Source organism: Drosophila miranda, chromosome 2, assembly GCF_003369915.1.
Source record: "Drosophila miranda strain MSH22 chromosome 2, D.miranda_PacBio2.1, whole genome shotgun sequence".
Lineage (NCBI taxonomy): Eukaryota > Metazoa > Arthropoda > Insecta > Diptera > Drosophilidae > Drosophila > Drosophila miranda.
Window position 1 is genome coordinate 15,148,165 of NC_046675.1, and position 13,125 is coordinate 15,161,289.

The 13,125-nt window shown below is 44.0% G+C and overlaps 5 protein-coding genes across 8 annotated transcripts in view; 2 read left to right on the forward strand and 3 right to left on the reverse strand.

The window, feature by feature from the left end:
- Positions 1 to 9,074, reverse strand: part of LOC108154914 (eukaryotic translation initiation factor 4E type 2) — a 51,293-nt gene extending 42,219 nt beyond the window's left edge. Inside the window, exons 1-3 of one of the 4 annotated variants that reach the window (XM_017285369.2) lie at positions 8,838 to 9,074; positions 8,427 to 8,767; positions 6,568 to 7,027 (exon numbers count right to left, since the gene is read on the reverse strand). In XM_017285369.2, the coding sequence (XP_017140858.1) occupies positions 6,568 to 7,027; positions 8,427 to 8,464 (498 nt within the window). In that variant the 5' untranslated portion in view covers positions 8,465 to 8,767; positions 8,838 to 9,074. Of the gene's footprint in view, positions 1 to 925; positions 1,671 to 6,567; positions 7,028 to 8,426 lie in introns of those variants that run through there. The other 3 variants (XM_017285373.2, XM_017285372.2, XM_017285368.2) reach the window with 3 other exon arrangements.
- LOC108154913 (syntaxin-1A) lies at positions 926 to 6,189 on the reverse strand. Its single transcript, XM_017285367.2, has 2 exons — positions 3,285 to 6,189; positions 926 to 1,670 (listed from the first exon to the last, which is right to left on the reverse strand). The coding sequence occupies exons 1-2, from the start codon at positions 4,154 to 4,156 to the stop codon at positions 1,652 to 1,654; spliced, it is 891 nt and encodes a 296-aa protein (XP_017140856.1). The 5' UTR covers positions 4,157 to 6,189; the 3' UTR covers positions 926 to 1,651.
- LOC108154912 (UV excision repair protein RAD23 homolog A) lies at positions 7,071 to 8,340 on the forward strand. Its single transcript, XM_033388953.1, has 2 exons — positions 7,071 to 7,563; positions 7,615 to 8,340. The coding sequence occupies exons 1-2, from the start codon at positions 7,239 to 7,241 to the stop codon at positions 8,214 to 8,216; spliced, it is 927 nt and encodes a 308-aa protein (XP_033244844.1). The 5' UTR covers positions 7,071 to 7,238; the 3' UTR covers positions 8,217 to 8,340.
- A 425-nt stretch (positions 9,075 to 9,499) lies between the features above and the next one.
- Positions 9,500 to 10,475, forward strand: LOC108156944 (ADP-ribosylation factor-like protein 6-interacting protein 4). The gene is made up of 2 exons (XM_017288709.2): positions 9,500 to 10,043; positions 10,126 to 10,475. Exons 1-2 carry the CDS (start codon positions 9,857 to 9,859, stop codon positions 10,365 to 10,367), a joined length of 429 nt encoding a protein of 142 aa, XP_017144198.1. The 5' UTR covers positions 9,500 to 9,856; the 3' UTR covers positions 10,368 to 10,475.
- On the reverse strand, positions 10,405 to 12,753 carry LOC108156943. The gene is made up of 3 exons (XM_017288707.2): positions 11,092 to 12,753; positions 10,809 to 11,024; positions 10,405 to 10,742 (listed from the first exon to the last, which is right to left on the reverse strand). Exons 1-3 carry the CDS (start codon positions 12,706 to 12,708, stop codon positions 10,509 to 10,511), a joined length of 2,067 nt encoding a protein of 688 aa, XP_017144196.1. The 5' UTR covers positions 12,709 to 12,753; the 3' UTR covers positions 10,405 to 10,508.
- Positions 12,754 to 13,125: the final 372 nt, after the last annotated feature.

Genomic DNA, 13,125 nt, shown 5'->3' on the forward strand with positions numbered 1-13,125 from the left:
TCAATATATTCAATGATTCTTAAGTTAAACAATTAGTTCTAAATGGTTTGAAAGCACCCAAATTCTATAAATAAGTATTTAATACACTCGAATCTCTGATCTCAAGTATTTGCTGTGCGTATATGTATGTCTTCTCATGAGATCATCGGCACAAAAAGAGGCTTTGTACAAAAATTCACACAAAAAAAAAAAAAAAAAACCACATCTTGACTTTAAACGTTCTTTTTTTCTACACAGGCGGTCGAATGATGCATCCCACATTCAGGGGAACTCATTTGATCAGCACTTTGTAGAATCACAGAATGTAAGTCCCATTAAAACCGCACTAATAATGCAATTGCGATTACTACGAAGGGGGAGGGGAACTATTACTCAATAAGCACATTTTTTTGCAATTATTACTAATTATTGAATCTATAAATATTCATTGTGTTGATTACGAACGAGAAGCACACCATTTGGCCTGAAATAAAAGACATTTAAAAGCTCTCTGTTTTTTTTTTAACTGCAGAATTTGTTCTGGTCTATTTGTTGCTTCATTTTGGTATTTGCCGGAAATCGAAAGGAGATCTATTTTTATACTCTGGCAAAATGTCAAGGGTAAAACAGACGAGTGAAACGAAAGAGATTTTTTAGTGAAAATCATCATGATTTGGTAATTATTGCTAAATATAGGGTATCCCTCAGTCAATATACAAATGACTAGACACTTTCCATACCCAAATGTCACAGCCCCACAGAACAAAGGGCTGGCATTGATTCGATGAGAGACGATGCCTTGCATGTCCAAAGGTTACATCAAACACGACCTTCGACAATTATTCAGTAGAGAGAATACGAGAGTAATTTGCAAAAATTGTTAATAAAAATATATGTTAAATATGGGAATATTTAATGCCGGTTTTTTTTTTTTTTGTTTACTCACCTCAACTCTGGGGAATGAAGCAGTGCAGCTGTGTGTTTTTTGTTTTTGCTTTTTGTTTCGACTGGAAGGCTGGCGAATCTGGAATCGAGAACTCGTGACGTGACTGGAAACTGGAAGCGGGGTGGTCGACGGCTGCTGGGATGGCGGTGGACCACTGGCTTATCGCGGGCGGAGTCGCGTTTATTCGGGGCTTTTCTTCTTATTTGTTTTTTGATTGCATTTTGAATGGCAGTTTGATTGATTGACATAATACGATAATAATTTTATTGTTTCTTTGTTTTTTTTTTTCACTGTAACGCGGTTGTTTAAGTGCTGATTGTTGCTGTAGTTGTTTGTTGCAGGTGCGGTTTGTTGCTGTTGCTGTTGCATTCTCTATCTTTCTTTTCAAAAAGTTGAAAGCGAAACAAAAAATAAATGTGCAAGCATTTTGACCATTTTTATCAAATCCCGTTTGATATTTTCTCTTTCGGGTGCATTTTCCGATTGATTCTTTTTGTGCGAGGCTTTTCTTGTCTGGTGCATTGAATTTTATTTCCTACTTAAAAACGAAAACATTTCTCTTTTTTCGTGTATTATCCCCAAATCATTCACCGCTCAACTCACATTACAGTGGCGTACAAATATGGTAGCTTTGTTGCATTGGTCTCTACAGTTATGGAATATTTATGGATATATGTAGAGTGTGGTAGAAAAGCCAGTATTTTCTGGATATTGCATGCCGATTCTCTATTTGCTTGCTTGGATACTGTTCGTGATTCGTGATTGATTTTTGGTCAGTATTTTAATCAGTTTTTTGTAGAAATACCGCATGCCGCAGAGGAACAGAATAGTGTTTTATGGGGTTAAAGCATTCCAATTGTTAGTAGTTCATGTTACGGGGGTGTTTGGAAGGAAGGAAGGAAAGAAAGAAATACAAATTAAAATTTAGTTAATTTAAAAAAAGCAGAAAAATGTTGTGTTTGTTCGAGTGGGTGTCCGTCTGAGTGCGTGGGTGTTAATAAATGAGTCGTATGAAATTATATTCGAAATTGGTGCAAAAAAGCTTTCAACTAAAATGGATCAAAAAACTTTAAAACTTAAACAAATGTGCTGTATTTACTGGTTTAAAACATGTTTATCAGGAAAATAGATACAAAGCGGAAAAGTTACTCAATGCGGAAAAATAACTCGTTCAGAGGGAAGTGAAAACTTGTTGGATTGTTTGAGCAATAACAAAATAATACAAAACTGAATAATCGACTATCAATTTAAGAGTGTTTACCGATTAATTTGAGTCTATGTGTTAAAAGAGAGAGAGAGTGAGGAAGAGAGAGGGCAGTTCGTGTGAGTTTAACAAGGCATTTCATATATATAGATCTCTCAGTTTTGTAAGAGTGTTTTCAATCTTTAATCTTTCGCAGCTTTTTTGTTTTCTTTGTTGAGAATGTTTGGGGGCGGGCTATTTATCATTTAAGCATAGTATATTTTATGTATATATTCATATATACTTAATATTCATTCAATAAATATATGAACAATGTGTGTTAAGTAAATAGCATTATAGTAATTGTAAATAGTCAATATAGTTATTATCTCATCGCATAATAAACAATTTTTGTTCTGTGTGTGTTTAGAATTAATATTCAAGAAGTTAACTAGAGATTTTTGTTGTTGTTGTTGCAAGTTGCAAGTTAATGAATGGCTGTGTGTTTCGAGTGCATGAATGGGTGTGGTGTGTTTTTCGAGTGGATGCTTTTTCTACTTTTGTGAAACTAAAAACAAAAACTAAATGCATTTATAGTTTATGGAAGAAGAAGAAAAAAAACAAAGAAATCAAACCGAGATTCATCTCTCTTTCAAAGTGGATTTTGTTTTTTGTTTGCTTCGCATTATAACAATAATCAATAAAATTTCATGTATTCTTTGTTTTTAGCAATTACTTATTAAGGTGTTTTTTTGTTTGTTTCTTTATACTCGTATTGTGTGTTGGCTATATTCTTTTTCTTTTTTTTTTTTGTTTGATTCTAGTGTATTCGTGTGTGTGTCGTTTCTGTGGCTCTTGAGACTCGTATTCTTTTGCTTAGAGTTTGAATGAAAGTCGTAACTAATTATACAGATTTACACATGTATATATTGTATTGTATTAGCTAGTATATAATTTTTGTATAATTCGAGGCCTAAATTGGGTTCTCTTTTTCTATTTTCTCACTGGTTTACATTTTATATTTATTTCTTTCGTTTATTTCGTCATTTTTTCTGGGTGGGACATCGATCGAATCAAAATGAATTCTGTATGAATGAATGAATGAATGTACTCGGGGATGTGTAGTGGTTGTTGTTCGTTAAGTAATTTCATATTTGAATAAAAAAAAACATTTACATGAAATAACTGCTAACATATGAGGCCGCTAAGATGCCCAATACAGTGAGGCATATCAGTATCATGATCTTCTTTCGTCGCGCTTTACTTTGGTATTTGAGCGCCTTCTTGGTATCCTGAGTTGCCGTCTGCACATAGTCCATAGCATGCTCCACATGGTACTCAATGCGATCTATCATCTCGCCCTGCGACTCCACCAGCATGGCCATGTCCATGAACATGTCGTGCAGCTCCTTGATGGATGTCTCCAGCTTCATGATGTCCTGATGCCGTGCCTCGATATCCGCCAGCGTCTGTTTCGCCTGCTGCGTTTCCATAATGATGCCCTGGGTGAACACCGATGAGTTTCCCTCCTCCAGCATCTTCTCCAGCTCATCGTCGTTGGTGGGACGACCGGTGATCTCCAGCTGACGCTGTATTCTCCCCTTGCAACGCTCCCGATAGTCGGTCTGGGTGCGATTGTATTCCGTCATTACTTCCACAAATTTCCGTGACAGCGTCGAATGTTGGGTCTTGCGGATGCGCAAATCTGCCGTTGATTTATTCTGTTGCTCCTCCTGTTCGATATTCTGTTCGATGCCCTTGAGTTTGCCTCTTACGCGATTTGCATTCTTCTTGATGTCGGCCATCAGATCCTCGAGCTCCTGTTTGGTCTTCTCGTCGGTTTGTGGGGCCGACAGTATGGCCGAATGCTTCTTCTTCACCTCCTCGACATTGTCCTGCACCTTGTCGATCATGCCGCGTATCTCCTCCACTTGGGAGAAGAAATCGTCCATATAGGAATCGTGTCCATCCACATTGACCGCCACCTCTTCCGATTCCTCATCGTCCGATTGGGCGGCATGGAGGGCTGCTAATCTATCTTTTGTCATTTTGCTTTTTCTTTTGCTTTTACTTTTACGTGTACGTTTACGTTGTTTATCTTCGTCTTCTTCTTGGTTGTTTCTCTTTTCTGCTTATTTTTTGTTGCGTTTTCTTCGTTGTTTTGTGTGTCAAAAAACTGTTGCAGTTAGTGCTTAATTTTTTTGTTTAGAGCTTTACGTAAGCTTTTGGTTACGCGGCGTCGACGACTACGATTAGCAGTTAGACGTTAACGCACACACACACACACACACAGGCGCATTCACAAGCTCACACGCGGTCACACACACACGCGCAAACATATACACGAGCGCGGAGTTTTACTTTTGCTTCTCTTTATATTTTTTGCAGCGTTTTTTTCTTTCTGTGTGGCTCAACTTGTTTGCACGTTTTTCCACTGCCTACGTCGGGAGGGAGGGGTAGACCTTTTATTGATTTTCCGTTGATTTTCGTGACCGCAACAACCGATTTTCTTTTGCCTCAATCTATCTCTCTCGTTTGCTTTAGCTTTTGGTTTAGTATATACTTTTGTTGGTTTATACTTCACTGGCACTTTTTTTTGCTGAGTTTATTATTTAATATTATTATTTCTTTGCTGTTTATCTTCTTCTCCCTCTCTCGCGCTGACTTTCGCGCTCGCTCGCTAGCCAGAGAGCAGCAGCACCTCTTCAATGCCAGGTAGCAGCTAAAAAGCTATTCACAGCAGCAACAACAAATGCTGCTTAATTATTGTGACTCACGACGGCACGGAACGGGGTGCAGATATCGCGTTTATTTTGTTGCTATTTTCCGTTTAGGAATCACACAAGATTAAGTACTCTTTTTTGTTTGTTTCGCTTCACGCACACACACACACGGCTGACGGTTGTTATGCAGGGGTAAGGGGTGGGGCGCTGTTGATCGTGTCGTCACTTTTGCAAGGACTCCACTCCTCCTCTTGCTGTTCCTATATTCACGAAATGCAGCAGCAGCAGCAGCGCAGCATTTGCATGTGGAACACGTTTCGCGCTGGTGTGAGTGTCTCGGTCTGCAGTATATTTCGGTAGTCAAAAAAAATACCGACAAGGCTCGGCTCCGGCTCCGGCTCACAAACACAAAAAATCTCTTAAAATGGGCAAAAAAAATCGATTTCTGCGCAAAGCTCCAATTCTCTGCTATCTTCTTCCTCCTCTTCGGCTTCTTCTTCCAACAACCACGCTGCGAGAGGTGAAGGGCGGGCGGCAATACGGTGGGCGTTATTTGTTCTTTCTCTTTTGCTTAGCTTGTTTTATTTTCGTTTGTTGCGTACGAATTCTCGTCGCCGCAGTCGACGACGGCAGCGGCAGCGGCAGGGGCAGAGGCAGCAACAATGACGAACATACACTTCGGCGGTCAGTCGGTCGGTCGGTTGGTGGGCGGCGGCGGCGGCAGCGACGTATGATATGAGACGACCTCCTCTCCTCTCTCTCTCTCACGCTCCCTCTCTTGATGATGTCTTGGGTTAGTTTTTTGCTGTTGTATGTGTTGTTGTCGCCTCTATTGTTTTACCCGCACATCGCTAAAAAGCACACTCGACGCGTTTGCTGGCTCTCGGCAATCTGAAACATGCGTCGCCATCCGGCGCAGCCAAGACCGTCCCCAACAGCCCCAAAAGTGCTCCCTCTCTTTCGTTTGTATCGGTGTGTATGTGGATGGTGTTAAGAGTGCGCCGACTCTAATGCGGGCTTGCTCTTGTTCTCTCTTGCTGGTGGTGGCGGCTCCCACGGACTTTTGGGTGCTCTGGGTCCTGCTATGTTTTACAACTGCGTTGTGTGCTTGTATTTCGCCTTTGCATATGTATATCGGTATTTTATTGGTTCACGCCGGCAAATGCGAAACTACTTTATTGCATTTTCGCACCATTATGCTTTCGGGGATTTGAACGCATTCACTTTTACTGGGTTAATTGTATGTTACGGTAACATTTAATTGCATGCGCGTTGGCCAAAATTATTAATATTTTGAAGTGTTTTGTTTTCTCTTTTGCTCGGCATCTTCTTGTTTTCACTTTTACTGCGGCTTACTATGAAAATACCAAATAGCGCGTACCGAAAAGCACAAAAAAATGCAGAGTGTGGCTGTATTACGCCAACCCTGCAACCACAATCGGCAGCAGCACGGTTTGTTTGTGGAATCCATTCGCGGCCGGGAAAGAGAATCGACATGCGCAGGGATTTTTATGAATGAATCGCGACCGGCACTTTTTTTAAACGAATTTCAATCTGAAAAGGAACTTGCCAATTGGCAATAATCTTGGCAAATATGTATACAACAATATATACGTTGAGCCGGCAGGGTTGCAGCGTACGATCAGACATAAATTCAAAATATTGCAAAGCACTCGTTTGCACGGTTTCCAGGTTGTAAATATGGTACAAATAGAATGGAATGGTTGCTCACTCACCGGATACTTTGTCTGCAGCACTATGCCGCATATCTCGTCACCCACCAGAAATTGCTCACCCAGCATCGCCATGCAGACATTCTCCCAGGCACGTTCAATTTTGTTTTTGCGCAATCTTATCAGCCATTGGCCGCCTTTACTATTCGCCGGATCCTCCCACATCGGTTTGATGCCTTGTTTGAATAGGGACAGCTCTCGGTACGGCTTCAGGGCAGTCGGCCGGATCAGATGCGAGTAGAGGGACCACCATTGCTGGACACTTGCACACCTTCCGACCACGTGCAGCGATTTGCTGTAGTCCGTGGCGGCCCGCTGTGTCCCCTTTCGCGAGAACCAAAGGCAGTATGTGTGCTGCAGGCGATTCTCATTGGGCCCCACCTCCAGCGGCGGTAATTTTTCCACATCTATTTCATTCTCTACGTCGCTGTCGTCACTGTCGACAAGATCAGGCCAGACTTTCCTGAAATACGAAGACATAGCACGTTTAATATTTCTTTAGTGAGGCTTTTTTGATTTCATATTTCCTGAACATCGATCTCGCCTGGCCGACGACTACAAATCCCCCGAAATATTAACTTTACAGTCAGCAGGTCAGTCATTCACTCAGTTTGGCATCAAAATATTCAAAAATCGTCACATACATTTCTTAAACAATTTTTCTAGAAGCAGGTATGAAGCTGTCGATTCGTACACTCGACCAGCGCGTTATCACCCTCGAGATGGACGAGGGGCAGAACGTGTTGGCCCTGAAAAAGAGGCTGGTCAGCATACCGGGGATATCCCAGTCAGTGGACAGTCTACAACTGATCTACGGGGGACGCATCATGGAGGATGGATTGCCACTCAGCGAGTACAAGATTGCCGAGGACAAATTTCTGGTGCTGATGGGCAAGCAGAAGGTCCAACAGGTGACAAAGGTTGAACTGGAGAATAAGCCCAAAGAGACGGCTTCGGTGCGCACAGCGGCTACAGCTGCTGGCAGTTCTGCTGCTACAGGTGCTGGAACTGCGCCATCAGGGGATACAGGTGCTGATACTTATGTTACAGGAGGAGGGAATCCGACGTCCTCGGTGCCACCAAACGAAGAAATGGTCCAGCGTCTGATGGGCATGGGTTACGAGGAGATGCCAGTGCGCGCCGCTCTAAGTGCCAGCTTCAATCATCCGGAGCTTGCCATCGAGTATCTGATCGCGCAAATTCCATCAGAGGCCGCCAGTGGAACTGCATCGCCCGTTAGTGTTAGTCCCTCGGTGGCCGAAATGGCGGTGAATCTGGCACCTCTGATGTCCGATCCACGGTTCGCACAGGTGCGCGAAATGATACTCCAGAATCCTGAACAGCTGGAGGCAATTCTTGGTCAGATGAGCGGGTCAAATCCAGAAGTGTTTGAGGCTTTACGCAACCACCAGGGAGAGTTCGTTGACTTGCTGAACCACTATGACCTAAGCCTAAGCGACGATGACGAGTTCCCACAACAGGCTGACAGCGCGCAGCAGACGCCACTAACTGCCGCAGAGGCGGCTGCCGTGGATCGTTTGACGGCATTGGGCTTCCAGCACGACCTGGCCGTACAGGTCTACTTGGCTTGCAACAAGAATGAAGAGCTGGCGGCCGATGTACTCTTCCGCCAGTCCGAAGAGGATCAGTGATCGTTCCGCTCTCCTTGTTCTCCTCTGCTCTTTCTCTCATCTATTGTGGCGTGGCGTTGAATCGATCATCGACGAATAAACAGACCTGGGGGCTAAAGTGGTGCATATAGATGCCATAAGAACATAACCTAACAATCGCATCGGCCAATGGGCCAAAGAGGGAGATGTGCGTGTGTGTTGTTGGCCTAATTTGTGGGAGATGCCACTTACGATTCATATTGTTTGGTTGCAACCTTTTCCATGCTCATCTTTGATGATTTGGGGGGCTCTGGGGCTGGGGCTGGTGGCACTAGTATTGCTGCGATATTGCGGGTATTTCTCCTGATTTTGGAATCTGTGGATCTTGCTGCTGGGTCTGGTGCTGCTCCGGTGGCGCTGTTGCTTGGATGATGATGTTAATGCTGCTGCTTCTACTGCTATTGTGTGGGCAATCTGCCTCCTCTGCTACTGTGACGGTTTTGGCCTTTTCGTGTAAATTGTAGTTGCACTTGATTTTAGCGTAGCTTCCTCTTCCACTGACGGATTCTTCTTTCAAAATTGTAGCTCCTTTGCTGCGTGAAATAGTAGAGCGAGCGTTTGTATGTGTGTGTGTGTGTGTGCGTATGTGATGGATGATTCTACCTTCCACACACCACAAAAATACGTCTATCGTCTGTCGCCTAGGTGCCTGGGGGGCCGCCGCTTTGAGTGGGGAACTATCACTATTCCGTTGTAAACAATTGCAAATGAGTTTGTCCGCCAATCGTGAATTTCATGGATTTTTCTTGTTTTTTATCTGATTCGTTTTGGTTAAAGCGCTGCAGTTTTGACGTTTCTTTTTGTACACAACATGCGTCCAATTACGTTCCACTTGCGGTCCACCTTCCACGCGGCGCTGACCCTCAGAAATATACCGAAATATACCGTAAATATACCGATAACAAACAACATTTTTCTTGATAATAACAAAACAGTGTTTTTATTTATTAATTATTTAAATTAGTGGCAAATCAGATAAGAAATAAAAATAATTTATTCGATAACAATGATAACGCCAAGCTTGACAACCTGGGTGACCTTTTACGGTATTTTTAATACTTTTCGGTATTTTTTTAGGTCAAAATTGAACGGACGGTATATAAATATAGGTATATAAATAAAAATAATTTATTCGATAACAATTAAATCGTGAGTAAAGAATAATAACCAAAGTAAAATAGCCACAAAAAACCCTTAACAATTATTATTAATAACTGTTTGTTTAATAAACAAATATACATACACGTAAAATATGGAAAAACATTGAAATGGGCTGTGAAACTATCGATATGACATTTGCATCGTCGAAAGAACAAGAAGAAGAATATAGTTGTTCTTATTGCTTTTGAATACCCTATGTTTTGGTGGGCAATTCCGTTTAAACATGAATTTTGGAGTCTATTAAAGGTGCTCAGGAAATTGGCAATAATTCTGAATGCTTGTCCCACCGTTCTATATGCTTTTCTCGGGAAAACTAATATATAATAGCATACAAATCGAAAAGCAATTATCTCGTGAATCAATATAGCCCAAAATAGTGCACGTGACTATTGGCAGGGTATCGACGTTCGAGTGCTGTCAAATCTCTTTTCGTTTTGTTTACATCTTACGGCCTTACAAAAATGGGTAAAAGCGAGAAGAAATCAAAGAAAAAGCACAAGGAGAAGCGCAAGGAGCACAAGGAGAAGCACAAGTCTAGGAAATCTAAAAAGCACACCAAGCAAAAGGACGCAACTCCGCCGCCCCAAGCGCCGCCGCCACCTCCACCGCCGGACATTAGCAGCGATGAAGACTTCGCCATACCAATAGGTCCGTATTCCCCATAGTGACACTACGGTTCTTGTATATTACGTGTGTGTGTTGTTTGAATATCCCCACCAAAAAATTTAAGCACTGATGAACAGCAAATCCCATGCGCCCGAGACACCGGAGGAATACCAACGCCGTCAGAGTCAGATACGTCGCGAAGTGGATCCCGTGACCGGCCGCATACGCCTCATCAAGGGCGACAGTGAGGTGCTGGAGGAAATCGTGAGTAAAGAGCGCCACACGGACATCAATAAGAAGGCCACACGTGGCGATGGCGAGTACTACGAATCCCGATCTCTCGACGCGGCTCGTCGCAAAAAATAATGACCAAAGTAAAACAGTACAGAAAAAACCTTAAGAATTAGTATTAATTAATAACTGTCAGTTTAATAAACAAATGCTAGCTCGGAGACTATTTATATACACGTGAAATATGCAAAAACATTTCTTTGGGGGAGGGGAGCCCTAGTACAATTGATGAAAGAATGTGGTGCTGCCATCCTGCCAGGCGGGGTCATCGCTAACCTTGGCACGGCACATGGGGCACGTTTGCTCGCGCTTGAACCACGTTTGCACGCACTCATCACAGAAAATATGTCCACACTCTAGGATTATGGGCGTGTTGAACGTATCATGGCAGATGGGGCAGACAGAGCCCGCGTCATCTAGTTCCTCTTTAGTGGGCGGACGCTCAGAATCCTACAAAGAACAAAACATAATGATTAGATATGGGAAAACCTTTGACGAATATGGGATCCAACGTACAATATTCCGTCTGAAGGTAACCACTGATTTGTGTAACGACTTGGCACGCTCCACAAGCTCAAAGATCTTTGCCCCCAGGTATAATGCGGAGAAGAGGCCGCCCGAGACCACCTCCAGGCCCGAATATGACTCGTAGAGGAACATGAACCACTGTGTAATGGGTGTTAGGGCTCGATAAAACTGTGAGATGTATTCCACCAGGACATAAAGACGGGCCTGAATAAGAAGAGTCACAAGAGATTATGAGATAGAGAATGGGGAATCTATAGGACTCGACGCTTACCCTCACTTTGAAGCGCATCACATGATTGGGCAGCATGGTGATGGCCAGTTTGATGAGCATCGTGAGCAGCTTGATGATGAGATCACTGACGGCTATGTAGTACAGCAGCATTCCCAGCGGTATGACCTTCTCGGATTCATACGTGTCCGTGGTGACGACCGCCTTGAGCGTCTCCGAGGACGAGGTTGTTGGACTTGCAGACAGCGGACCAAAATTGGGGACTGTCCCCGGCTCTGTCTTGAAGGGTATGGCGTAGGTGAAATATTTCCTTGGCGGCGGCACAATTAGACCAAACGGATCCGGCGCTGATGTGGCCAGAAACAAGCGCACCGTGACCACTATCGTAATGAGACAGACGTCACGCAGCATCGAAGAGTACTTTTTTTGTGCCAGGCGGGACACCTGATTCCGCACCGATCGATTGACATTGTACATCACAGTCTGCAGCACCAGAAGATCCACAATGCCCAGCAAATGATCGTGTATGAATTTGATTAGGAGTATAAAGATGAGGGGCATATACCGGACGAAATGGCTGAGGATCTGCACGACCATGTCGTCGGAAATAAGCTGCTCATCCTCCCCCTGGTGTTCGGGGGGCTCTGCCTGGCCATTGCCACCGCCGCCATTTTCTACTGCGGCCGCATCTCCAGCTCCAGCCAATGGTCCTCCGCTAAGATTGCCATCGCCTAGATCTAAATTCGCATTGTGTTCATCCTCGCTCTCCTCGTAGGCTGACGGATTGCTGTGCAGCTCCATGACGCTGGCATTGTGTCGTACACCCGCGAGGCTGTGACGCATTTCGCCCTCGCGCAGTGAAATACTGCGTCCCATAATGGCACTGGCACTGCTCGTGGCATTAAGTCCGTGCCCTACTCGACCGATCCTTAGGGGAGAAGTGCCCACAACTTCTGCATTTGGCTGCTGATTGTTCAGAAGAATGTGAGCATTGTCCACAGGTGATGACGCTGGTGGCGGATTTCCAGATGCCGTTGCTGCTGCTGCTGGCTGGTACCGGAAGTTGGAATGTGTGATAAAGGAGCGCAGCGCCTCAGTCGATGGTGCCGTGGACAAGGAGAAGACATCATTCAGATTTACACGCCAGAAACCAAGTTGTCGTACGCCAGCGGGCGAGCCGGATGCGGGTCCAGGCAATGGCCCGACGCCCGGGCTGGGCAGTGGCTCCTCCAGGCTATTGTTGGCACCCATGCTGCGGGACTGCTGCAGGCGACGGTTCATTTGTGTGGCCACACGGACGGGTGAGCTGACGGTCGGTGTGTAGGAGCGCTGACGGGCCAGGAATGAGGATATAATGTTTCCGTGTCGCGGGCCAGCGCTAAGGCTGCTGCTGCGACCTGTTGGTGGATTGTGGCCAATGGAATCCAGATTGATGCTGGTGTTGTGGGGACCGGAACCCATACCACCCGTCCCACTGCCGCCCGTCGCCGTAGAGGTCATCGACGGTGCTGCTGGCAGCAGATACTCGCTCTCCGCTGTTGTTGAGTCATTGTCGTCGCTTTCAATGTGTATGGAGACGTTGGACAGATTGTTGTCCGCCTGGGCAGGACGATACCCAGCGCCACCGCCGCCTGACGGGTCCTTCGGTCCGTTTTTCATTGTTTTACGTGTGGATTTTATTGTTGTTCTTCGGAATTATCGATATGATATACGGTCTGACCCTCAGAAATATACCTAGAGTACGCCAAAAATGTAAAAATATACCGTAAATATACTGACGAATTATTTGTATTCAAATTGCATCATATTCCTCGTTTTTGATTTTCGGTTGCATATTACTAGCTTGCTAAGACCCTCAGCTCTGAACTCATAATTGAATCTGATTAATAAATCGATTTCCTAAAACACTAGCATTTTTTAAATACTCCTTTTTATTGGATTTGATTGTAAACTAAGTACCACCATGAGTCTGGCCCATGCAAACTTAATGTTGTTAAGAAAACTTGAAAATATTGTATAGAAAGTATCGGTTTGACTAAAATTGTTGGTTGAAAACAAAAATCTCTGCGATTCCGT

Bases quoted from the DNA above. Each gene is read 5' to 3' on its own strand.
- LOC108154913 (XM_017285367.2), bottom strand. From the start codon at position 4,156: ATGACAAAAGATAGATTAGCAGCCCTCCATGCCGCCCAATCGGACGAT.
- LOC108156944 (XM_017288709.2), top strand. From the start codon at position 9,857: ATGGGTAAAAGCGAGAAGAAATCAAAGAAAAAGCACAAGGAGAAGCGC. The intron at 10,044-10,125 runs GTCCGTATTCCC...AAAAAATTTAAG, and splicing joins AGACTTCGCCATACCAATAG to CACTGATGAACAGCAAATCC.
- LOC108156943 (XM_017288707.2), bottom strand. From the start codon at position 12,708: ATGAAAAACGGACCGAAGGACCCGTCAGGCGGCGGTGGCGCTGGGTAT. The intron at 11,025-11,091 runs GTAAGCGTCGAG...CTTCTTATTCAG, and splicing joins TGATGCGCTTCAAAGTGAGG to GCCCGTCTTTATGTCCTGGT. The intron at 10,743-10,808 runs GTACGTTGGATC...TGTTCTTTGTAG, and splicing joins TTACCTTCAGACGGAATATT to GATTCTGAGCGTCCGCCCAC.
- LOC108154912 (XM_033388953.1), top strand. From the start codon at position 7,239: ATGAAGCTGTCGATTCGTACACTCGACCAGCGCGTTATCACCCTCGAG. The intron at 7,564-7,614 runs GTGCTGGAACTG...CTTATGTTACAG, and splicing joins TGGCAGTTCTGCTGCTACAG to GAGGAGGGAATCCGACGTCC.